The sequence below is a fragment of the Coenobita brevimanus genome, chromosome 89 (genome assembly GCF_032717465.1).
Source record: "Coenobita brevimanus isolate Jiangsu-jjx chromosome 89, ASM3271746v2, whole genome shotgun sequence".
Classification (NCBI taxonomy): Eukaryota; Metazoa; Arthropoda; class Malacostraca; order Decapoda; family Coenobitidae; genus Coenobita; species Coenobita brevimanus.
Genome location: NC_137042.1, coordinates 11,557,725 through 11,582,920, shown reverse-complemented (window position 1 = coordinate 11,582,920; position 25,196 = coordinate 11,557,725). Strand labels below are relative to the sequence as shown.

The 25,196-nt window shown below is 41.5% G+C and overlaps 1 protein-coding gene across 2 annotated transcripts; it reads right to left on the bottom strand.

Moving 5' to 3' along the window:
• Positions 1-526: 526 nt before the first annotated feature.
• Rad17 (Rad17 checkpoint clamp loader component) lies at positions 527-22,448 on the bottom strand. 2 transcript variants are annotated; one of them, XM_080281393.1, is made up of 12 exons: positions 22,404-22,433; positions 20,143-20,182; positions 19,616-19,747; positions 12,049-12,168; positions 11,140-11,296; positions 9,878-10,070; positions 9,387-9,515; positions 6,690-6,865; positions 5,417-5,632; positions 2,926-3,155; positions 1,991-2,240; positions 527-1,656 (listed from the first exon to the last, which is right to left on the bottom strand). In XM_080281393.1, the coding sequence occupies exons 1-12, from the start codon at positions 22,415-22,417 to the stop codon at positions 1,409-1,411; spliced, it is 1,905 nt and encodes a 634-aa protein (XP_080137519.1). In that variant the 5' UTR covers positions 22,418-22,433; the 3' UTR covers positions 527-1,408. The 2 variants fall into 2 exon arrangements, with proteins under 2 accessions (XP_080137519.1, XP_080137520.1); XM_080281394.1 differs by lacking the exon at positions 20,143-20,182 and having other exon boundaries at positions 22,404-22,448.
• Between the last annotated feature and the right edge of the window lie 2,748 nt (positions 22,449-25,196).

Sequence of the window (25,196 nt, the reverse complement as noted above, 5' to 3'; positions counted from 1 at the left end):
CGCTAGGTTACAGGAGTGTGCTACCACTCCCGGCACGGCAGTCCTGGGCAAGGTTCGAACTCGTAATCCCCTGATTACGAGCTTGATGCTCTGCCACTGAGCCACCGTGCCCCGCACAGAGAGGCTGGCAGCGGTATAAATCGCCCAGCATCCAGGAGTTATAGTAAATTAAGTCATCTTGTGATAGCATTGATACAACAGAAATGTATGGTAATCATTCTGGAGTTAATTCCAGCTAAGGCTGATAGAAGTGTGACACAAATATCATCAGACTGATGGAGGTTATATCCATCATCCAGTCCTTTATTGCCCCATTAAAAGCATAATGGCCTAAGGCTGGGTTGCATAGTCTAGACACAAGAGGCATGTGACCAGCTGCTCATCTATGAGTAGTATGATGTGAGCATTGAACACCAATCACCCCCCTCCTGTAAACCCAGATGTTGGGAAAGACAAACACGTGAAGAATGCAACTGCATTTATGTGGAGATACACTACAGAACAGTGTACACACATTCATGCATATGTGTACATGTTATAAAGATAGCTATGAGTCATATACCAAAGTGGACTAGACATGTGGCATTCCTTATGAGGGTATGGGAGTTAACAAAATGTGTGCTGAGATAAAATTTGACTGGAAAATAGTGAGCAAAAGAATGACTGAACTAAAGTGGAAACAAAGCAAGAGTAAAGGTGGCCTCGAGTCAAAGAAGGGAGTGATGATGAGTTATGATGAAAATGCTTGGTGAGGTTTTGTCATGGCCATCCCAGTACACAACTTTCATATTGATGGGTCATATTTACCACTACAATATTCATTCCAGTTGTGTTATGAAATGATAGCTACATGAGAAAGGGCAAAATATATATATATAGTCAGCAGCTGCATGCATTAGGATAAAAGTACAAATAAGCAATTTTATACACCATTTATGCTTAGAAATGTGTATAAATAATGCACAGCCCACAATATCTGATATTTAGAGCAATATCAGACAGATTATAAAAAAAATGTAAGAGATCATCATTATCATCATCATGTGGACCTCCTTTCCCACCCTAGGGCAGGGTGAAGAGTAGCAATGTCCAGACAGCCCATATTTGCCCAATCCAATGGGCCACGCTTCCATTCACTCATCATTCAAGCCCCCAGAATCCTGGCTCTATCGGATACACCAAAAACATTCACCATGTTCTGTAGCTTCACATAATCATATCCAATAGAGATACATTACCAAGAATAAGACAAGCAGAAAAGCAGGAGAATACAATCAACAGAACATCCTGCAGAATCAATCACACATCTATTCACTCTTCATTCAACACCTCAAAATTCTCAGCTCCATGTTGGAGGTAATCATCAAAACATTTTTATTCCCAAAAAAATTTTGAAAACAAACCAAAACTAGTCATCATCAGAGTCATCTATTCTGAAGTCCTCCTCTGGGTCTTCTTCAGTCTGTTCAGAAGACATGAGAGCATCACTGAGCTGAGATGTGGGAAGAGAGTGAATCGGTCTGATGCTTTCCCTGCACTTCTCTACTACTTGCTCCTCTTCCAGGCCAAATGTATCTTGTTCATCTAGACGTTCACTGTGGCTCTTCACTTGCATATCCAAAAATAAGCCAATCTTGTTTGTCATGGAAGTGTTGCCTGCAATGAATAATTCATACTGATATACAACATTGAACAGTGTACTTTCAAAACGTATTGGATACATCTAATCTACCACTGTCCTGACAATCATGTTCCATCTTCTCTTAAATTTAAAAGTTTCTGCATCTTCTCAGATGGAAGTGTATTGTTCCTATTCTGTTGTTTCCTATCTCATACAACATGAGCTACCCGATTAATGCGGAACAAGATGGGATAATGACAGACAGTGATGGATTTAAATTGAACTCGCAGAGAGATACGGTAATCATACACACCACAACTTTAAGCTCACAGTCCAAACAAAAATCTGAAACTACCAATAAACAATCACCTTTTCTCTCTCCACTGAATATCTTGGCTCTCAAGGGTACCATAACAGTTGTAAGTTCTTCTGACGTGAGTGAGTGAGTGCGGTATTCACTTTTGAGGACATCAGTGTTGCTCTGTGAGTCCCGAGTGACACTGTACCATTGAGGTCGTAAGAATGGCCGCCAACCACCCCTATTACAACTACCCTGGTTGGCGTGCATCAGGCCACGTACGGTTACTGAACCTGCATAGTCTTCCAGCATCTGCCGTCCCTACAGAGAAAACAAGATTGCTAGGAAATTAAACATAAGAAATATTTCAGATGAATTCATTAATTGTAGTAATCAAACACTGCCACTTTATGGTAGCTATTATAAAGTATTACTCATGCTATAGAGTCCTATATTACTCTATTTATGTAGGTACTTCATGGGGTACCATATTCTACATTTATGAACAGGCAATTGGACTATGCCATTGGTGGCATTACATGATGGGGGGAGGAGGGGGGGGGAATGCCTCTTGGGCACTCGAATCTGTGCACAATGCATGTTACCACTCTGACAGGTGACCTGAAACCACTTTACCACCAGGCTAGAAGCATGAATGCACAGTAGTGGTAAAGCTGGGGAAGCTACAAATGCAGTACACTACTGGCTTCAGAGACTTCAGTCAATTGCTAACTGAATAAAAATTACCTGATAACATTTTTAGAATGGAACCCCCAGGACATAAGGTAATATTACTTTTTTTATTCTTTCAGATATTTTGTAAATAATATCAAGCATTAAGACCTCTTATGTAACTGAAATAAAAATGCATGACCATAATGTATATACTAGCTAAAAGTATCTGTAGTTATGATTTATCAGCTCTTATGTAATAATAATTGCAGAAGCTGAAAGGGACAACATTATTCTGGATGAAAACCCTGAGGAAGCAGTATGCAACACTTACCGTCCATTCAGCCATCATAACATCAGCATGTGTGAGGTGAGTCAGGGCCTCAGCCACACTCTCTATGTCTGGGAAGAAGGACATGCAGTTCTGGTGGAGGAAGAGGCCAAAACTGGCAGCACCCATGGAGGCTTTTTCATATATGCTCTCAGGGTTCTCTTGCAGTGGTGGTCTTTCCTGGGATTTTAGATGGTCTGGTAGTGGCTCTGTCACTCCCTTGTCCAAGTCCCCTGCAGATACCCATGAATCGGACAGGGAACTGCTCATAAATATGCTCAAAATTCCCACCCTAAAACAGTATATACAATGTTGAACTGGCTTGATTCAGATCTAGGCCCATTCACTGTTTAGACACTTGTGGCACAATATACCTAACTACTTGTATGATAGATTAGATCAATCCTTGTAATACAACAGTTGTGGTTTGAAATTTCAGTCATACTGCAATACAAATCCACACACAAAAATAATGGCTGGATAAATTATCATAACCCAAAGCTGGTAGGTCATCCCCAATTGACCTTTTCTTGATCAAAGTTTTTGCATATGCACCCATTGAGAAAAATCAACAGTAACAGGTATTTCTATTATCCCTTTAAAGGTGTAGGATCAGAGACAGAAAAATCAACTGTAACAGCATCTCTAATATCCCTTTAAAGGTGTAGAATCAGAGACTAGGATATAGCTATCTGGTACATTTAAAGGTAAATGACCAACCTACTTCCCTTCGTGGAATAATTTAAGAAGTAACCTACTCACTCGATGTGCTGCTGTCAGGTGTCTGCCCTTTCCTCTCCTCCATCCTTCTTTCCTTCCATCCTCTTCTGTCTTCCTTTCCTTCAATCTTTCCTTGTCCTTCTGCCTACAGGTAACTTTACACTACCTCTTCTGTCTTTCTTTCCTTCATTCTTTCCTCTTCCTTCTGTCTGTGGGTGACTCTACACTGAGTGACAAGCCAAATGGTTTCCTGTACACCAGGAAACCATTTACTACACTGGGTGGTAACCATATAACCAAATTTTGGTGCCTGGTGGTTTAGTGGGTAATTACTGTGCTCCAATCGATCGAGCTGGTGAAGGTTTATATCTATTGGGTGGCTTGGGTTGATTGCTCATGTAATGCTGCTCAGGGATGAGTGTGGCTGGTCACTCTCATCTTAATTGTTGGGACCAACTGCCTAGCCCTGGGCTCCTATGCTCCTCATGGGGCAATGTAGGATTGGACGATGGATGGATCTTTTGGGAACTCAAGCTGATTGGAGTTTTTTTCTGATGTTTAGAGTCATCCAGCTTCAATATGTAAAGCCACCAAAAGGAGCTGGCAGAGCTGGCATGCCATCTACAACTAAATGTACTGGACTATGGTAACCTAACTCTCTGCTCATCCACTTACAACAGGATAACATGGGATTCCCTGTGTATGTAAAAAGAATCAATTCTGTATTTTGACCCATATATTGACCTCCACAATCACATATTCCTTGAGTAACTCATATTAAATGATGAGAGAGTGAAAAGAATTCAATGCTCCAAAATGTTAATTCTCAGCCTAACTGTTGAAGGAACACTGGCAGAACTTTCCAAGTGTATTTTTCAGTTACTGTACTGTAGACTACTGTCAACACAGTAAAATATGATGCATCAAAGATGCAAACTTAATTCAAAGAAATTATGTAAGCTACTGATCAACCTGGAACAATTACAAGCATCACATAAGCATCATCCATGTGTCAGGGCCAAAAACCACCTTCAGTACAGAGTTTTTTGGTATTCTAGTTCTGAATACAGCAATGCACTGATTTGATCTCCATTAGGTGACTGAATGTTTTCTGATCTTGTAATGCCACCAAAGGAAATTGTCTGGTTATCTACTCTTAACCCTTGCCATGCTGCAGACCTCTTATGAAGCACAATACAGGTCTGCATGGGGTAGGCTGCAAGTCTCATATGAGGTACGGTACTATTTACATTACTGTAGTTATAAAACAGTGGCTCGTTTCGTTTCGTTTCATTTTTAAAGGCTCCAACATGCTTGCATGTGTCGGCCTTGGTCACCTAATGGCGGCTCTCCACGCTGCACGATCCATTGCAGCCTCCCTGTTCAGTCCCTTAACCCTAAGGTCACACTTAATGACCTCGTCCCATGTCTTTCTCAGTCTACCCCTCATAACCCCACCCCCAATATTAACACTTCTCACCTTCCTCACCCAATTATCATCCCCCATCCTCTTCACACGTCCAAACCACCTCAATCTACCTCTCCTCATCACAACACCAATACACTCCAGTCCCATCCTACCTCTCAACTCTTCTCTACTCTCAGCTCTGGGAAGGTAAACTACCTGACAAAGAATCAATCCGGCAGGGGTTAAATGTACTGGACTATGGCAGCCTAGCCTCAGGAGATTATACCTGGAAGTAGGTACTATGGGACTGGCTGTTATATTGTATCTTATATAATTCTTTTCATAACCATCTCAGTCCACACTTACGTTTGCAGTACAAAACCTTCCCCAGAGCCCGAAAGAGGAATAATGATGCATCTTTTCCTCCAACTGCTGGCTGGCTCTCAGTGATGCTGCCACTTGTATATAATGGACCACTCTTCTCTGATTGTGGCTCTTTCTGAGATTTGGCCCTACTCAGTGTTTTCTTCTTTGGCCTTGAATTTGAAGAGCTCATAAACAGCTCCTCAACACTGTACACATCTGACGGTATTTGTTATATAATATAAGAAACAGACCATAATACTGTACTGGCAAAGCTATTAACTGACTTAGAAATTCTGTATATAAGAAACAGACCATAATACTGGCAAAGCTATTAACTGACATACAAATTTTGTACTGTATGTACATTATACCTGAACTGTCTATGTCAAACATTTATCAATGCAATTTATGTACTTAACGATGGCAGGCTGTTCAATCAAGATAACAAATGACTGTCACAAGAGCTACTAAAGAACAGTGACTGTGACAGTAAGATGAAAAGAAGCAAAGTGGATGAATGGGACGGTGCGAAATGTATAAACTCAGATCTGAGTTTACAGGTGGAGTAAATAGGGCAAGTTGCCATATCGATGAACTATAAGTGGAAAAGAGGAATGAATAATTATAATGTATGGGTACTGAATACTTAAAATGTATAAACTCAAGGTGTATCTAGGCTTATATCAAGTTTAAGATCGAGATGACAAAAGCGATGATGATTGTTGTGCATGCACCTTGAAATGACAAGGGGTGTTCATGAGAACAGTTTTGGGGGACAAACTGAACATAATGACAGGGCAAATGCCCCTAAGATGCAGAGTGTTTGTGATGAGAGGCTTAAATGGGAGGACTGACACTTGCCCTGTGAATAACGTAATGGGCAATTCTGGAGTGCCAAGAGAAAACAATAATGAACAGTAACAGATGGGCAAAACAAGAAAGAAGGTTATGCATTTGTCATTTATATTTCAAACACAACGAAGCAAATATATAACTACAGTAGTGCATGGTGGTTTAGTGGGTAATTAAGGCGCTCCAGTCAGACTGAGCCTGTGCAGGGTTACGAGTATAGCCACAGGATGGTTGGGGTTCATTGCTCAGGTAATGGTACTCAGGGATGAGTGAGGCTGGTCACTCTCATCTTAAATGTCAGGACCGACTTGCCTAGCCCTGGGCATCTACACTCCTCATAGGGCAACACAGGATTAGATGATGATGATGAAGGATGTATAGAAAATAGAAAGAACAGAAAATAGGAAAACAAATATAGAACCTTTCTTTGTAGCAAACTGGATGGCATTGATTGCACTTCGTATATCTCCACCTGAAGTGTTGGCAAGGGTGGTGAGTGCTTTGCGAGAGAGGAGTGGACCTGATCGATGGGCACTCTCAAGGCTCATCACCCGACTTAGAGCCTTCACGAGCAACCCACTTGCAATGGGGTTAAATCTGAGATTTGAAAACATAATAATAATAATAAATACTGCACAGTAAATAATACTAGCTTAACCCTTTCAGACTTCAACTGTATTTTTTACTTTACTTTTGCTGATATCAAACAATTTTTACTTATTGGAGACACCTACTGGTGAAGGGATTGGAGGCTATACCTAACCCCTCCCATCCAAAAATGTCTCTTATAAGAATAAAATAATCTAACAGCAGCCAGAATAAATGAATAAAATTTCACACTAGAGAAGGAGCTGAGGAGTAAGTTTATCATTCCAAATCATAACACAAGCCAGAGGACATCATCATAATTTTACTCTTAACTACCCCCAGATGATTTTATTCAACTTATGAAAGATATCTAGTTCTGAGGAGGTTAATTTAGGCTATACCTAACCCCTTCCCTATCAAAAATTTCTTCCAAGCAACATAGAAGCCTCTAAAACTAGCAAGAATAATATAGGTATACAAAAATTTAATTAGTGAAGGATTTAATAACAGAGTTACTGAACAGTACCACTGGTTTGGAAACCCACTGTGAAGAAAATATATAAATGAAATATCTCCAACTACCATTTTCCTCAACTTCAGAAGGATATATGGTAGTGAGGCAGTTATTTTAAGCTATATCTACCCCTCTAGTTTGAAAAGTCCCTCCTAACCTGTATTAAAGCAATGCTAATCTAGAAATGCATATAAAAAGAATATGTACAATACCTTTTGAGTACAGTACACCCAGCACTCCACAGCAACAGTGCCAAGAGAATGGCGATGCTAAGGAATTTATACAACACAATCCTTATAAGACAACAAGGGTGTATTCCAAAAATATCAATTCGTTTTCCATACAACTAGTACCGTACAATATACTGGGAGATACAGTACTGGCAAATCAGCTGTCTAGGTAACAGTGGAACTGTCAGGACTCCATATTATAATTACAAATCATAAAAGATAGATAGATAGACAGACAGATAGAAGCAGCAAGTCAGAGGATGAGATAGGTATTGTGTCTGCGAGAATCGAGCAATGCTAAACATGCTTACACACTCTAACTCAAGGAATCCTTGATTGGCACATGACAGCGCCTAGTGACCATACACACACATACACACATACTCACACACAGGTTTCTAGAACATTCCAACAACAGTGTAACACACGTGACACGACCCCTGCTACGCCAGAATTTAGGAAGCAGAGCTCAGAAGGGGGTTAGCCATAGAACCGACAGGGAGTTGGGAGAAGGAGCCTAGCAACATGGGCGAGAGGGTGGAAGGAAGAGAGAGAGAGAGAGAGCGAGACAGGAAGGTTAGCTCGCGGGACTCTACTTATACTTCACTCGTGTATGAGAGACTTTGTTAATATTTCCAAGACAAATAAAAATAGTCCCATACTATTCTTTACCTCTCCAGTCACTGCATGACAAAAGGGAACCGAGATTATCTACTTACAAAGCTACTCATGTATAACAACCGCTTGTCCACGATTCTAATATATGTATAACTGATCTACAAAACTTCACTACAAGAACCTACAAAGATACTGTAAGATATGGTGGCAGCGGTGGGATATATCTTACAGTATCTTTGTAGGTTCTTGTAGTGAAGTTTTGTAGATCAGTTATACACACATTAGACTCGTGGACGAGCGGTTGTTATACGTGAGTAGCTTTGTAAGTAGATAATCTTGGTTCCCTTTTGTCATGCAATGACAGGAGAGGTAAAGAATAGTATGGGACTATTTTTATTTGTCTTGGAAATATTAACAAAGTCTCTCATACACGAGTGAAGTATAAGTAGAGTCCCGCGAGCTAACCTCCCTGTCTCACTCTCTCTCTCTCTCTCTCTCTTCCTTCCACCCTCTCGCCCATGTTGCTAGGTTCCTTCTCCCTACTCCCTGCGGTTCTATGGCTAACCTCCTTCTGAGCTCTGCTTCCTAAAGTCTGGCGTAGCAGGGGTCGTGTCACGTGTGTTACACTGTTGTTGGAATGTTCTAGAAACCTGTGTGTGAGTACGTGTGTGTATGGTCACTAGGCGCTGTCATGTGCCAATCAAGGATTCCTTGAGTTAGAGTGTATAAGCATGTTTAGCACTGCTCGATTCTCGCAGACACAATACCTATCTCATCCTCTGACTTGCTGCTTCTATCTGTCTGTCTATCTATCTGTCTATTATGATTTGTAATTATAATATGGAGTCCTGACAGAAATTCTGTATAATAGGCCACTTCTCTATAAATTACTGTGTCCGAAACAGCAAAAAGAGGATGAAATAAAGAGACAACCTATAACATGGACTTACTTTAGGTGTCCACAACATACTGCAATATTAAATCAAAGATAGTGGTGCTGGATAGGGATGCATTCACACACTGGCATTGACAAACCTCCCTCAGCTTGTTCCCTATCGTCCTAAAGGATATACTGTAGGTGGACTACAAAAGGGTAGCTTCAGCCTGCAGTCCACCAGGTTTACATCCAGGTTAGTCACGGGCTACAACATCAAAGAGAATACCTTACGCAATATTAATAAATGAGAGTTCCTGCTGTAAGTCCAGCGGAAACAAATGTTTGACGCTAGTACTCTGCTGGGTGGAGTCTGTCATGATGAACACAATTGGCCTGCTGTTCCTCAACTTGTTGTACTGCCTGGGGAAGGTGGACGTAATAATCAAGAAATACAGTAGTAGTGCTGGTAGTATAGTAGTAGTAACAGTAATACCCTAATAATAATAATAATAATCATACCCAAGTATATAAACAAGAATACCCCCTTAATAACAATAATAACTGCCAATCTTTTGTTCCTCAGAAGTGTTCTTCTAAAGAATTCACATGCACTTAAAACTTTAAAAGAATATTACCATTATTAATTCATACCATAAGCAGTACTGCATCAGAAGTGTCAACATGAAATCTGAATATACATACCAACAACTGTAGCAAAACCAAAGACAGAGAAAAAAAAAAAATCCCTAAGCCAGGATACATCTAATGGGCCTTTTACCTACCTGAGCATGGCATGGAGGGCTGCTGGATCCCTTGTGAACACATTTGGGAAGTCCTCCACACACACAAGGTTGTCCCCATCCTGCCCCATACCACACACACTTTTGTACTTGCTCCCCCGCACCAGGAATTCCCAAAATTGTGATGTCTGGCTGACTGGTGTTACTGTGTCACCAGGAATCCATGCGTTGTTCTCTAAGAGGAATACTATATTAAGATATATATATATATATATATAAAATCATCATCATCCAGACCTCCTTTCCCATCCTAGGGCAGGGTGAGGAGTAGCAACGTCCAGACAGCCCAAGTTTGCCCAATCCAATGGGCCACGCTTCCATTTACTTACCATTCGAGCCCCCAGAATCCTAGCTCTATGTGATATGCCAAAACATCTCACCACATTCTGTAGCTTCACATAAATGTATTCCAATGGCCAAATATCAATTATATATATATACTGTATATGTTATATATATATATATATATATATATATATAAAGTGTACTGTAATGGTACTACATTATAGGCATTGTATTTATATGTACAACTTCATACACGATGGTATTTACTGTACATGTACTGTATAACTACATAAACCGTTGAATTCTCCACGTCAAACTTCATAGAGTAAGTTGTGGCTATGCACACAGAACCGAACGACTCCACGGATATGGTGTCCTTGGGTCAGGGATCCCTCGCTTAATAACAGCCATCAAATAATAGCGAACTTTTGGATATAACGACCCACCCCTCCCCCCGATTAGTTTGTTATATCAAGGGTTTACTGTATATATATATATATATATACTGTATATGTTGTAGTTAAGTCCACAATAAAGAAATTTGCCCATTAAAATTGAACTGCTACCTATTCACCCCAAATCATAGTACCTGGTGTATGATAAATGTTGTGATAATTTACAATACATTCATGACTTAAAATGAGGAATGCATGTACACTGTCAAGAGTCCAGTGATGAAAGTCAGATGCAATGCACACCACTCAAAATCATTACCCCATTCAATCCAAGAAAGTTAATTATCATTTTATTTCTGCAACTTCAACACATTTGTATTTAAATAATGAAAACATCTCTTGTGTAGAAAGAATTAATGAAGACTATTTAGCCCCTCCATTTTTTAAAAGTCTCTCCTCAGCTGAATACAACTGCCAGGGTTGGGATGACAACTAGTTGTTGTATAAAAATATTTAAAGCAGTAATTTCAATTATATTTTCAACAACACTTGCCAAGTATTAACCTTGTTCTGTAAGTGATGACTTAAGTGATGACTTGTAAGGGGTGGTGGTTGGGTTGATCCACTCCAGGAGGGTGAGTTTGGCCTCTTGTGCCAAGAGTCTAACTGTGGCCGATTTTCCACAACCAGCAGGACCTGTCAGCAGCAAGAACTTCCGACCCTATAATCAGACACGCACACACATAAGCAATAATAATAATAATAAGGCACACTCACAGTATGCCCACCAAATGGTATAAGGGCCCAATACTTGACTCTTCCCTGTGGCCTTGACCTTTGACAGATTACTCTCAAAATTAAATTACTTCATTCTTGCCTATCCCTTAACCTCTCCACTAAGTATGGTTCAAATAAGATCAAAACATACTTTGCCCAGTAACCCTGACCTTTGACCTTTCCCTATGACCTTGATCTTTGACTGATTGTTCTAAAAAACGAATCTCTTTAACAATATTTTCACCTGAACCTTCCATAAAGTTTAATCTACAATAAATAAAAAATGCTTGTTGACCCTGACCTCCAATATATTCTAAACACAATAGATCAACCTCTTGAGTGATCCTCAATTCATCCACCAAATTTGATCCAAATCAGATCAAAACTGTTTTAGTTACTTTCTTCACGCAGACCACGGGTCAAAAGCTAACCTTGTCCTGTGACCTAGACCTTTGACTATTCTCAAAATTTAATCACTCTGTTCTTGCCTGGCTCATTACCCTTCCACCAAGTTTGGTTTAGATCAGATCCAAACTGTCTGAATTGCTTTGTCCTGTGATCCTGGCTTTTAACCTTTCACTGTGACCTTGGTCTTGGATTGATTGTTCTCAAAATCGAATTCTTTTATTCTTGCCTTACTCTCCACCCTTCCACCATGTCTGGTCTAAATCAGACAAAAACCGTTTAAACTGTTACCTTCATTCCAGACTTGCTCTCCACCAGCCAGCACTCAACCTCCTGCACCTTCTTCTTGTGAACAGCCAGGTCCTCAAGGGAAGTTGGAGCATAAAGGTCTACCCAAAGAGCTGTGCCACACTGAAAATGAATATGACTACTGTACAGTAAAACCTCGATACAACAGACTTCCATAGACTAGAATTCGCTTTTATTGGAACTGAGGAGCTACTGGACAAAATTCCTATATACTGTACTGTATATATATATCGGAAAAAGTCCTATAAAGCCAGAAGCAGTCCAGACTGCCTGACCATTTCAGCTGTGTTCACCACAATAAGGTAAATAAATGACACGTCTATCAGTGTACAGTACAGTATTATAATATATACAGTATTACACAGTAGGGTCTTCATACAACACGAGATAGGTTATGCAGAACCTTGTGCAAAATTGATTTCACGCTAAAACGTGACATATATTTACATGTATCATGGGGGGTTAGGTTCTAGGAGCCTCATATTTTCCATTGAAAATATATTTAACGATAGATTATTACAAATACATCTGCCTTAAGACAGCAAAGACAGCATGTTTACATACGATCTCACTGACTGGACACATCAGTGCACAGCTACTGCATTCTAACCAAACCTAACCTAACCGATTAGTTTTGCCCCCTAATACTCCCCATAAAATGTTGAAGGCCTCAGGTGATATAGGGGTGAGTTTAGTCACTGACCTGATAAATAGGATTATTTATGAGTGTGTTGTCCCAGATCATTGGCTGAAGAGTGTAATTGTAAATGTGTATAAAGGGAAGGGTGATGCCCTGGAAAGAGGAAATTATAGAGGTATAAAGCTTTTAGATCAGATAATGAAGGCAATGGAGAGAGTTTTCAAAGGTATGATTAGAGAAAGAGTGAATACTGATGAGATGCAATTTGGGTTTATGCCAGGTAGGGGGACCACTGATGCTATATTCATTGTTCGTCAGCTTCAGGAAATATATATTGATAGGAGAAGGGATCTTTGTTTTGTTTTTGTTGATTTGGAAAAGGCCTTTGACAGAGTCCCTAGAGAGGTGGTGAAGTGGGCAATGAGAAAGCTTGGCTTGGAGGAGTGGCTGGTTAGGGTGGTTATGGCTGTGTACGTGGGTGCTCACACCCAGGTAAGAGTGAATGGAGATTTGAGTGATGAGTTTTCCGTGAATGTTGGTGTGCATTAGGGGTCAGTCTTGAGTCCCATGTTGTTTATCATGGTACTTGAAGCCCTTTCACATGACTTTAGAAAAGGACTCCCGTGGGAGTTGTTGTATGCTGATGATTTGGTGTTGGTTGCAGAGAACGAAAGGGAGGCGGAGGAAAGGTTTAGGAGGTGGAGAGATGGTATGGGGCACAAGGGTTTACGGGTAAATGCAGATAAAACAAAAGTGATGATATCTAGGGTTGGTGGCGGTACTGTCAAAGACGAGGGAGAGTGGCCATGTACAGTTTGCCACAAGGGTGTGGCAAGTAATTCCATCTTGTGCGGTGTGTGTGATAAATGGGTGCATAAGAGGTGTAGTGCTATCAGAGGTAGACTGCGAGATAATGCTGATTTTATGTGTACGGCGTGTCGGGGTGAGCAGGTGGAGATTGTCAGACGTGAAAGGATTGAACTTGCTGGTGAATCTCTTGAGTGTGTGGAAGAGTTTTGTTATTTGGGAGACATGTTGTGTGTTGGAGGTGGGGCTTGAGCTAGCTCTGTGGCTAGGGTGAGAAGTGGTTGGAAGAAGCTCAGGGAGCTCTTGCTTCTCCTGACATTGAGAGGACTCTCCCTACGTGCTAAGGGGTCTTTGTATGCAGCATGTATTAGGAGTGTAATCCTGTATGGTAGTGAGACCTGGGCAGTGAAGGAGGAAGATATTCACCGGCTCAGACGTACAGAAATGACAATGATTAGGTGGATGTGCAGTGCGTCCCTGTGTCCAAGGCCTGGAGGAGCTGGGTTTATGATGGAAGAGTTGAGAGGTAGGATGGGACTGGAGTGTATTGGTGTTGTGATGAGGAGAGGTAGATTGAGATGGTTTGGACATGTGGAGAGGATGGGGGATGATAATTGGGTGAGGAAGGTGAGAAGTGTTAATATTGAGGGTGGGGTTATGAGGGGTAGACCGAGAAAGACATGGGACGAGGTCATTAAGTGTGACCTCAGGGTTAAGGGACTGAACAGGGAGGCTGCAATGGATCGTGCAGCGTGGAGAGCCGCCATTAGGTGACCAAGGCCGACACATGCAAGCATGTTGGAGCCTTTAAAAACAAAACGAATACTCCCCATAAAAATTTTGATCACCAAGGATTGCCACTAAGCCTCTTGAAAGTCCTCATTAGAAATCAAGCAAAAACTTGACCTAAACAACACATGAATAATGGCCATCCGGCATCATGCATATTTTGTCACGAATGACTTTCGGCACTCATAAAAAAAAAAATGCAGTGTGAAACTTTCTGAAAGCCATTAGTCATCAACAATAAAGGAAAAAAAACTATAAAGAAGTTGTCAGCGTGAAGTGATGCGTATCTCACTTCTCAGATACACACGAATGCAGTAATAATGAAAAATAAACAAGTCAGCCGAGCATTGTAATTTGTATGACAGTATAATTCACAAAAACTGAACTCACATAATTATCTTACCTATTTATGTCAACACATAGTGTCTTCACATATTGTAAGATCCGAATTTACTTGACCAAAGACCGTCAGTTCATAAAAGAGTTTGAGCACAAAGCCTTCTTTCATTTCTTCTTTTTTTCACACTCGTTGCACTAAAGGCGAATACGTGAATTTTACTGCTCCTTCATCATTAACTTTTTTTTCCAACAATGAAAACTCTTCACATTGTAAACATCCCAAATCATTTTATCAGTCTGATCATTTGCATTTAAGCTCTAACACCACACACTACTTTGTCTAACAATTTTACATTTTCATTTAGAATAAATACTTGTGTTCATAGCACTTTCAGGGTGCTTAGGCATAACTAAAGTTAGCTTGGAACCACATGCTCAGAGTTCTGAGAGGAAACAAGGAGCAAGGAAATAAGCAAATAAACGTCTCATCAGAGTGACCATTCACACAACACTGAGGTAGGCAGCAAGGCTGAGCAGGCTGCGGCAGGTGGTATGGGGGTCACGTGGGTCGGGTCGCGTCAAAGAAACCAGTCAATGACTGACAAAAGCATAACACACGAGCTGTATCTCGAAATTTAATAAACATCCATTTCCCACAGTTTCTCTCGCACAGCTGAGTGGCATTACCGTCCTGTTATACAATTATGGGAGAAATTAAATGCCTACAATGAATGGATGAGAAATAGAGGTGTGGAAGAAGTTGAGAGGCGGAAGAGTCACATGTAGAAAGAAAGAAAGAGGTGAAAAGATTAGTAAAAGAGAGTAAGAAGAGAGTGGATGAGGAATTTGGAAGGAATTTGAGTGTAAAGTGGAGGGACTGCAAGAAAATGTTCTGGAAAGAGGTGAAGAGAGTAAGACAGGGTGGAAGTGAAGTTAGCAGGGGAGTGAAAGATAAAAATGGTAGATTACTAGTGGAGAAGGGAGAAAAAGTGAGCAGATGAAGAGAACACTTTAAGGAATTGTTGAACATACAGGATGGAAGTAATGCGAGTATAAGTGGCTGGGGAATGGCTGGGAGAAGGAGGGAGGTGAGAAGACAGGAAGAAATCAGTAGGATAGAAATTGTGGAAGCAATGAAGGAAGTTAAATTGGGGAAAGCCCCAGGAATTGATGGAGTGTGTGGTGAAATGCTGAAGCATGGGGGAGAGATAGCAGTAGAATGGATGTGGAAGATGTGCAGATTGGCCTGGGAGGAAAGTAGAGTCCCGGAGGATTGGAAGTCAGGTATAATTATTCCCTTGTACAAAGGAAAAGGGGAAAAAGAAGTGTGTGGTAATCATAGGGGCATTTGTCTTCTTAGTATAATAGGAAAAGTGTATGGTAGGATACTCATTGGCAGAGTTAGAGAAAGAACAGAGAAATTAGTTGGAGAAGAACAGGGAGGCTTTAGGAAGGGAAGAGGTTGTGTAGATCAGATATTCATTCTTAGATCTTTAGTGGAAAAGTTTCTAGAGAAGGGAAAGAAGTTGTATGCGGCTTTCATGGATTTGGAGAAAGCATATGACAGGGTGGATAGACAAGGATTGTGGAAAGGATTAAGAATATATGGAGTAGATGGGAAGTTGTTGAATGCTGTGAAGAGTATGTATGATGGTGCTAAGGCTGCAGTGCGTGTGGATGGTGAACTAAGTAAATTTTCTCTTTGAAGGTTGGGTTGAAACAGGGATGTGTCATGTCTCCATGGTTGTTCAATCTGTACAAGGATGGGGTAATAAGAGAGGTACAAGGTAGGGCAGTGGATGTTGGAGTGGCCCTCGTGAGAGAGGATAGTGTTTGGAAACTCCCTGTACTGTTGTTTGCAGATGATACTGTGTTGTTGAGTGAAGACGAAGGGGAGCTGCAAGGCTTAGTGGATGTGTTTGGGAAAGTGTGTAAGAAACGGAATCTAAAGGTGAATGTAGGGAAGAGTAAAGTGATGGTCTGTGAGAGAGGTGAAGTCAGTGAATGTACAGCAAGGTTGGATGGTGAGGAATTGGAAAATGTGAGTACATTTAAGTACTTGGGTAGTGTGATGAGTAAGGATGGAGGTTTGGAGGATGAAGTGCTTGAAAGGGTGCAGCAGGGAAGAAAGGTTGCTGGTTCTTTGAAAGCAGTGATAAGAAACAGGGAAGTGAGCATGGAAGTGAAAAAGTTACATGACAGTATTGTGATACCAACTCTAACGTACGGAAGTGAAGCTTGGATGTTGTTGGAAGGACACAAGTCAAGAGTGAGAGCAGTGGAAATGAGTTATTTAAGAGGAGCCTGTGGAGTCCCACAGGCTGACGAATGAGGATATAAAGAAGCGTTGTGGTGTGGATGTGGATGTGATAGGAAGCATTATGAGGAACACACTGAGGTGGTTTGGCCATGTGGAGAGGATGGAGGGTGAGAGACTGACGAAGAGAGTGTATGTGAGTGATGTGGAGGGGGGAAGAGGGAGGGGGAGGCCGAGGATGAGATGGACGGATGGGGTGGAGAGGGATATGAGAGAGAGGGGTGTGAGTTGGGAGCAGGGTAGTGAAATGGCGGGGGACAGGGCGACGTGGAGGCAATTTGTTTGTGGCCACCCCAAACGGGATTGAGGCGTCTGGCAATAGATAGATAGATAGTTATTGTAAGATCGTTGTTTCACTTGGTCTTATTCACGACTCTACTGTACCATTTGATTATTGTAGTGAAGGTATAATACGGTACAGTACAGCAATGGTAATGAAAACAGTTTAAAAACCATTGGTGCGATACGGACTAATGTCTGATACTGTATATCGGAAAAAGTCTGGGTTAGCAGGGGGAAGTCCAGATGTTGCTTTTATCGGAATTTTGCTTTTTTGGAATGGCTTGGGCCCCAATTAGTCTGTTATAGTGAGGTCTTACTGTACTGTACAGTGCACTTTGACCTGACAATGATCCCTAACCACTTTTAGGTCTGTTAATAGTTACATGTAGTCTGACTGGAAGGTCATTTTACTAGTAACCAAAGAGACTCATTCGTACCTCATAAATAATGCTCATTAAACTTCATGTACCTATGACACTCTATGTAAGCTGAGGGAGTGGCTAAGTTCCATAAGGTTAACCCCCAGGATACGCAATTTGATCGACTGAACATCCCTGAAAACCTGTACAGTATATGGAGCCGATTTTTCGACTCTTATAGAGGTAAAAAGAGTTATGCCCAAGGTTTAGAGCTTGAACTTACACACCTAATGCTGCAAACCAGAGCATTCTAGACCAACTGGTTACTGAGCTATGGCCTGTCAAAGATCGTCAAAACTTGACACTGGCAATCCTTGCATATTGGGAGAGAGAGAGCAAAGAAAACAACATTAACTTTGGTATTATAGAATGAAAGATCTTGATTTTACACACCAGAAAATGTATATATCATTCTCATATGTCAAATGTTTACCACATAGCCACAGCATGAAAGTAGCAGCTGGAGGAGGAAGGAGTATGAAGGGGTGGAGGGGGGTAGAATGAGAGAGGAAGGTGGAGGGAAGATGGTGGGGGAAGTGTGGCATGGAAAAATCAGCTTTATAGAGTTAGTAGGAGCTGTGAGTCCAGTCACAAGCGAGGGAGGGGAAGAGGGAACAAAAGGTCTGGGGTAGAGGAAGGTGGTGAGAGGGCGGTGGGGGAATCACCCCCCCCCCACCAGGGGTAGGGGTGTGGATCCTCCCCCTCCCTACTCAAGACTTAGTCCTCACTGGTTTGCATCCATATACGTCATCATCAGGCCAAAGCCTAGTGTCCACAGTTTTTTTTTTTACAAAGGCTCCTCTATCGATCCTATTAGGCATCAAGCGAAATTCTGGAAAAGGATCGATCGATTCTATTAGTACTTTAAGGGTATATATATACATACTGCATATGAAGACCTGGCACCAGTAACAAGCTTAAGGATGTTAAAAAGAAAAAAGAAAGAAAAGAGAGCTTTGTTTCCCCAGAGAAGTACTGAGTGTTACTGAAACAGTGTGGAAGGGGAGTTGGTGTGGGTAAAGAATATCCATCCATCCACCCATATATTCATCATCCAATCCTATGCCACCCCATGAGAAGCGCAGAAGCCCGGGACTAGGCAAGTTAGTCCTGACATTTAAGATGAGAATGACTAGTCTCACTCATCCCTGGGTGGCATTAAGTGAGCAATAAACTCAAACTACCCCTTGGATATAAACTTGCACCAGCTCAATCTGACTGGAGCACTTTAATTACCCACTAAACCACCAGGTGCCATAATTTGGTTATATGGTTACTACCCAGCATAGTAAATGGTTTCCTGGTGTGCAGGAAACCATTTGGCTGGTCACTCATTGTAGTCCCCTATAGGCAGATGGAAGAGAAAAGAGTGAAGGGAAAAAAAGACAGAAGAGGGAGTGCAAAGTCACCCACAGGCAGAAGGAAGAGGAAAGAATGAAAGAGAAAGGAAGCAGTACTACATCGAGTGACTGGTGGTAAAGAATATACCAGTACGTGTATTTAATGCTAGATTGGAGACAAGGTATGGGGGCAAGTCCATACAAATTTAGCTCAAATGGTGTATGACTGTACTATACTATATTGCTATTCTTTCACTTTCGGTGGTTCTACATACCATGACAAGCCTAATGGTTTCCTGAAACCCAGGAAACCAATTAAAATGCTGGGTGGTAACTATATAACCATACAACAGGATGATGTGCAGCTTACTATGATGCCCATTAAAAATTGGAGAGACACATAAGCAGGGTCAATCTAGAAACAAACCTTAACACTCTTCCCTGTGCCACAATGTGGTAAGGTGCTGTCTGATGCAAGGAAACATCAGTTTATTGCATGACACAGCCCTGAGCAGTTGGCTGCTTGCCTGCAGCTGATGGGTCTACTCAGTCAGACAATCCAGAGTTACTTAATATGTTCAATAACTAGGAAAAAAAAAAAAAATAGACATCTTACTTGCTGCTGTTTCTTTTTGCTCAGTCGAGCAATCTTATCTGCCTGTCTAGGACGTTTCCTAGTTTTGTGTTCCAGAGGTGATGATGATAGCTCCTCCATGTCATCAAATGTGGACGTAACCCACGATGACACCTGGAATATTTTAATGCTTTTTTACCATGATATAGCCTGTAACATATTTTTCTGTTCCTTAATAAAATATCTGGTGAACAATCTTATTACAGGTATTTCAGTTCAAAATATTTAATCTACAGTACAGTGCAATACAGTATATGGAACTGACATTCTCAGGCTCCCCTGACTCACTCCCAGCTGAAAATAATCACCTAGCATTAGTTGGAAAAGACTACAACAGTTGTCTGAGCCATGCAAGGCTTACATACAGTATACTGTACACTCTCAGGCTTGAATACTGACTCTCAAAAAAATAAACTCAAACATTTCTAGAATATTCCAGTACATCACAGTAGAGTTCAAATGAGTTCAGGTATTACTGGATACAAAAATATTACCATACATAAACATACTTTTTGTTTGCTGCTTCTGCTGGCCATGGTGATGATAGGGCTGCAATAAAAAGAAAAAAAAGTGAAAACTTGAGAGATGTTGCAATGGTATCAAAGAAGGTATCGTACTATAGGCTACTGGGGGAGGTGATGGTAAAGTAGATAAAGCACCAGAATACCAACTGTGGGATCATGGTTATATTTTGCCTGCTGCATAAAGCAATTTGAAGACTATAATCTGATACAAAATACCTCAAGTATATTATACATGTGCAGATGGTTAGGCTTTTGAAAAGGCGGCGGGTGTGTCTGGGTTGACTGCCGAAATGTTGAAGGCCTCAGGAGATATAGGGGTGAGTTTAGTCACTGACCTGATTAACAAGTTTATTTATGAGTGTGTTGTCCCAGATGATTGGCTGAAGAGTATAATTGTAAATGTGTATAAAGGGAAGGGTGATGCCCTGGAAAGAGGAAATTATAGAGGTATAAAGCTTTTAGATCAAATAATGAAGGTAATGGAGAGAGTTTTAGAAGGTATGATTAGAGAAAGAGTGAATATTGATGAGATGCAGTTTGGGTTTATGTCAGGTAGGGGGACCACTGATGCCATATTCATTGTTCGACAGCTTCAGGAAAAATATATTGGTAAAAGAAGGGATCTTTATTTTGTTTTTGTTGATTTGGAAAAGGCCTTTGACAGAGTCCCTAGAGAGGTGGTGAAGTGGGCAATGAGAAAGCTTGGTTTGGAGGAGTGGCTGGTTAGGGTGGTTATGGCCATGTATGTGGGTGCTCACACCCAGGTGAGAGTGAATGGAGATTTGAGTGATGAGTTTTCCGTGAATGTTGGTGTGCATCAGGGGTCAGTCTTGAGTCCCATGTTGTTTATCATGGTACTTGAAGCCCTTTCACGTGACTTTAGAAACGGACTCCCGTGGGAGTTGTTGTATGCTGATGATTTGGTGTTGATTGCAGAAAATGAAAGGGAGGCGGAGGAAAGGTTTAGGAAGTGGAGAGATGGTATGGGGCAAAAGGGTTTAAGGGTAAATGCCGATAAAACAAAAGTAATGATATCTAGGGTTGGTGGCGGTACTGTCAAAGACGAGGGAGAGTGGCCATGTGCAGTTTGCCACAAGGGCGTGGGAAGTAATTCCATCTTGTGCAGTGTGTGTGATAAATGGGTGCATAAGAGATGTAGTGGTATCAGAGGTAGACTGCGAGATAATGCTGATTTTATGTGTACGGCGTGCCGGGGTGAGTAGGTGGAGATCGTCAGACGTGAAAGGATTGAACTTGCTGGTGAATCTCTTGAGTGTGTGGAAGAGTTTTGTTATTTGGGAGACATGTTGTGTGCTGGAGGTGGGGCTGGAGCTAGCTCTGTGGCTAGGGTGAGAAGTGGTTGGAAGAAATTCAGGGAGCTCTTGCCTCTCCTAACATTGAGAGGGCTCTCCCTACGTGCTAAGGGGTCTTTGTATGCAGCATGTGTTAGGAGTGTAATGCTGTATGGCAGTGAGACCTGGGCAGTGAAGGAGGAAGACATTCGCCAGCTCAGATGTACAGAAATGACAATGATTAGGTGGATGTGCAGTGCGTCCCTGTGTCCAAGGCCTGGAGGGGCTGGGTTTACAATGGAAGAGTTGAGAGGTAGGATGGGACTGGAGTGTATTGGTGTTGTGATGAGGAGAGGTAGATTGAGGTGGTTTGGACATGTGGAGAGGATGGGGGATGATAATTGGGTGAGGAAGGTGAGAAGTGTTAATATTGGGGGTGGGGTTGTGAGGGGCAGACTGAGAAAGACATGGGACGAGGTCATTAAGTGTGACCTTAGGGTTAAGGGACTGAACAGGGAGGCTGCAATGGATCGTGCAGCGTGGAGAGCCGCCATTAGGCGACCAAGGCCGACACATGCAAGCATGTTGGAGCCTTTAAAAACGAAACGAAACGAAAACGAAACGAATCCTGGGGGAAATAAAAGAATCACCTCTATTGTAAACTGGTGCCTAACTAATGCTAACCTTGGCACAGGTAACAACTACTGAGACACTAAGCAAGACAATTACATTTCATAACTGAGGAAAAATTTTTACCAAAGCAGTTCTGCTCGAAATGAATGAAAGTTATGCTCAGACTGGCGGAACACAACATTTACCATATTTCAGAAAACGCAACGTAGGAGATAACATACGTGTACTAGTACTACATGGAACAGAGTATTTTTTGTTCATCTTAAACTGAAAAGAATGAAAATCATGAGTAAAATATTCACGTTTTGGGATGTACTTTACCTTGACATCCGCATAGCCGTGTTTACATGGTCCCGCCTATTTTAGTCAGTGTGAGAGCATCAAACGTACTCAAATTTACACATTCCCTTAGCAAACTTCTCTTGCCTTTTAAACCCACCCCTGCCATTTTTCAGGAAATTTCGTTTGGAAGGTTTAATTTTCAGGTGGGTTTAAAATGCCCAGAGTGGATGCAGTATGTTTTGAAGTAAAAGGAGGGAATATTCTGAGTAGGAAACATCCATTCATCCATCATCCAACCCATTTCTTCTCCATTGTGAGTGTAGGAACCCATGGGTAGACTACTCAGTCCTGATATATAAGGCAAGGTCACCAGCCTCACCGACACCTGAGTGTTATAATGAAAGCAATATACCCTCAGAGGGATTCCCGGAAAGAAAGTAGGGGAGCGCAGTGATAGTTCGGCCAGGAGAATGGTTCGGCCACTGGCCTTCCTGAATAATGTAGGGGACCTAGATCATTGAGATTTCACATGAAGTTGCGTGATCTTGCCAACAAATGGCACATGTGTTTTTGTTTTGGTTGCCCGGGAAACAGCAACATCAGGTTAGATTTTATGATTTTTCATGACCCCTATGTACTTTTTCGGTGATCCAACGTAAGCAGTAGCTCCATTAATACTTTAGGGTTGTTATCCATATATAGTGCAAATATCATTTATTGTCTATAGGTGACGTGAGAGTAGATAACACTCGAACAGCTTATGAACTCTGGGTTTCGGGGCACCATGTGTACATCTTTATACATGGGGGATGATTCGGCCACTTGAAGTGAGGGATGGTTCGGCAGGGTTGCCAGGTGGCCGAACCATCTCTCATAATTATCTAATGATTTATTTTCTTTATTTAACGATTTTTTTCTATCTATCTATCTATATACCTAGGCTGCTTCCCTCAAGGAAAGGGAGGTAGCCGAGACAGGACGACACACTCCCCATTTATTCATCCATTCAAACACATTCATTCGCATCTTAGCCCCAAAGGGGAGAACGGACTGATCCCCACCGCACCACACCGCACAAGGGTCAACTGCGCAATGCAATCAGTGACATCTGCAGCAGGGCCCGACAGCAGAGCTGGTTTACCCCTGCCACATCATAACAGACTCATCCCCTTACCTTTTTTCTATAAAATTACATATTCTCTCTCTCTCTCTCTCTCTCTCTCTCTCTCTCTCTCTCTCTCTCTCTCTCTCGGCTACTTTCCCTCAGAAATTGATGAAGCTTCTGTTTCAAGAAACGCTATAATTGGAGTATTACCTGAACCAGTTTCACAAAGCACTAAGCGAAGGAAAAGGTATTACAACTTTGGATTTTTGTTTCACTGGATTTAAAATGCATTAAGAGTAAACAGCATGTAAGAGAAGTAGCTTTCATTTGACTCGGATATTTTCTTTCACAAAATTATAGTTTTATTTTATGAGATAGGCAAGAGTAGAGCCATTTAATTTCATTATAAGGAGATTGTTTGTTCCTTGTCTCATTAAAAGGAGATTGTTTAGGTAAAAATAAATCCAATAAATCATGTCAGCACAGACGAAAATTTGATTCTTAATTTTCCTACTGTATTTAATTCTTTAATTGAGCCCCAGAGGCAAGTGGCCAAATCATCCCACATGGTGGCCGAACCATCCAACGCCAGTGGCCGAATCATCCACACCAAGAGGGATGGTTCGGCCATTTTGGAGACCTTAAGAGTTTGGATTACTGCCAAGAAATGACATAAGTTTAAGAACTGACAATAGCACACAAAAGAGCCAAAAGATGTGGCTTCCTCTTGGAATAAGCAGATTTTAAGAATTTCTTAAACTTTATTTATTATGATTTTTTTTCGAAAAAGTGGCCGAATCATCACCGCCCTCCCCTATCAGGAAAAAAAGTAACAGTAAAAAACGTAAGGGAAAGAGCTAATCTAACCTCACCTAACCTAACCTAATCTAACCTAACCTGACCTAATCTAACCTAACCTAACCTAACCTGACCTAATCTAACCTGACCTAACCTAGGAAAAGTTGTTACTTTTTGACTGTTACTTTTTTTCCTGATACTTTCTTTCCGATTCCCCCTCAGAGGCCCCATCCGGTTGGACGCCTTAACCCACTAGACCACCTGGCGACATTTGGTTACATGTCCCGTCCGGTTGGACACCTTAACCCACGAGACCATCAAGTGACATATGGACACACACACACACACACACACACACACACACACGGAGAGAGTAGGGTGAATATCATATACCTTCTTAAGATGCCCAAATAAAATATCCTATGGGCTTTTACTGCAACAGCCAACCAAACAGATAGACGGGTGTCATTCATTCACATGCCATTCAAACCTTCGGAATGGGCCCATCTCATATCGGCCTGACATCTGCACATACAGTAGACTGTATATAAAACGTGTGTCCTCAGTTTCCTCACAGCATTTTTCATAACAAAGGAAAAGTAGATTTTACACCAAGTTAGACCTCAACCCCAATTAGATTCTAGACAAGGTGGGACCAGCGAGTATTCCTATCTACACATAGAATTGGGACGAGCGCCTTCGATCCCTCTAAGCTTACTATGCTGCAGGTGGGAATTGTGGTGTAGCCGGGTACGTGGTATACTATAGGTGGAAGGGTAGTGTTACATCAGGTACAGTGAATAAAAGCATTACAAAGTAATGCGTAGGAAAGTAACGCAGGGGAGATGAGGGACAAAGAGATTTTTATCTTGGAAAACGAAATTTTGCACAGAGGTAGGCTTCCACCCTGACCATGTTTTAGCCAGAAT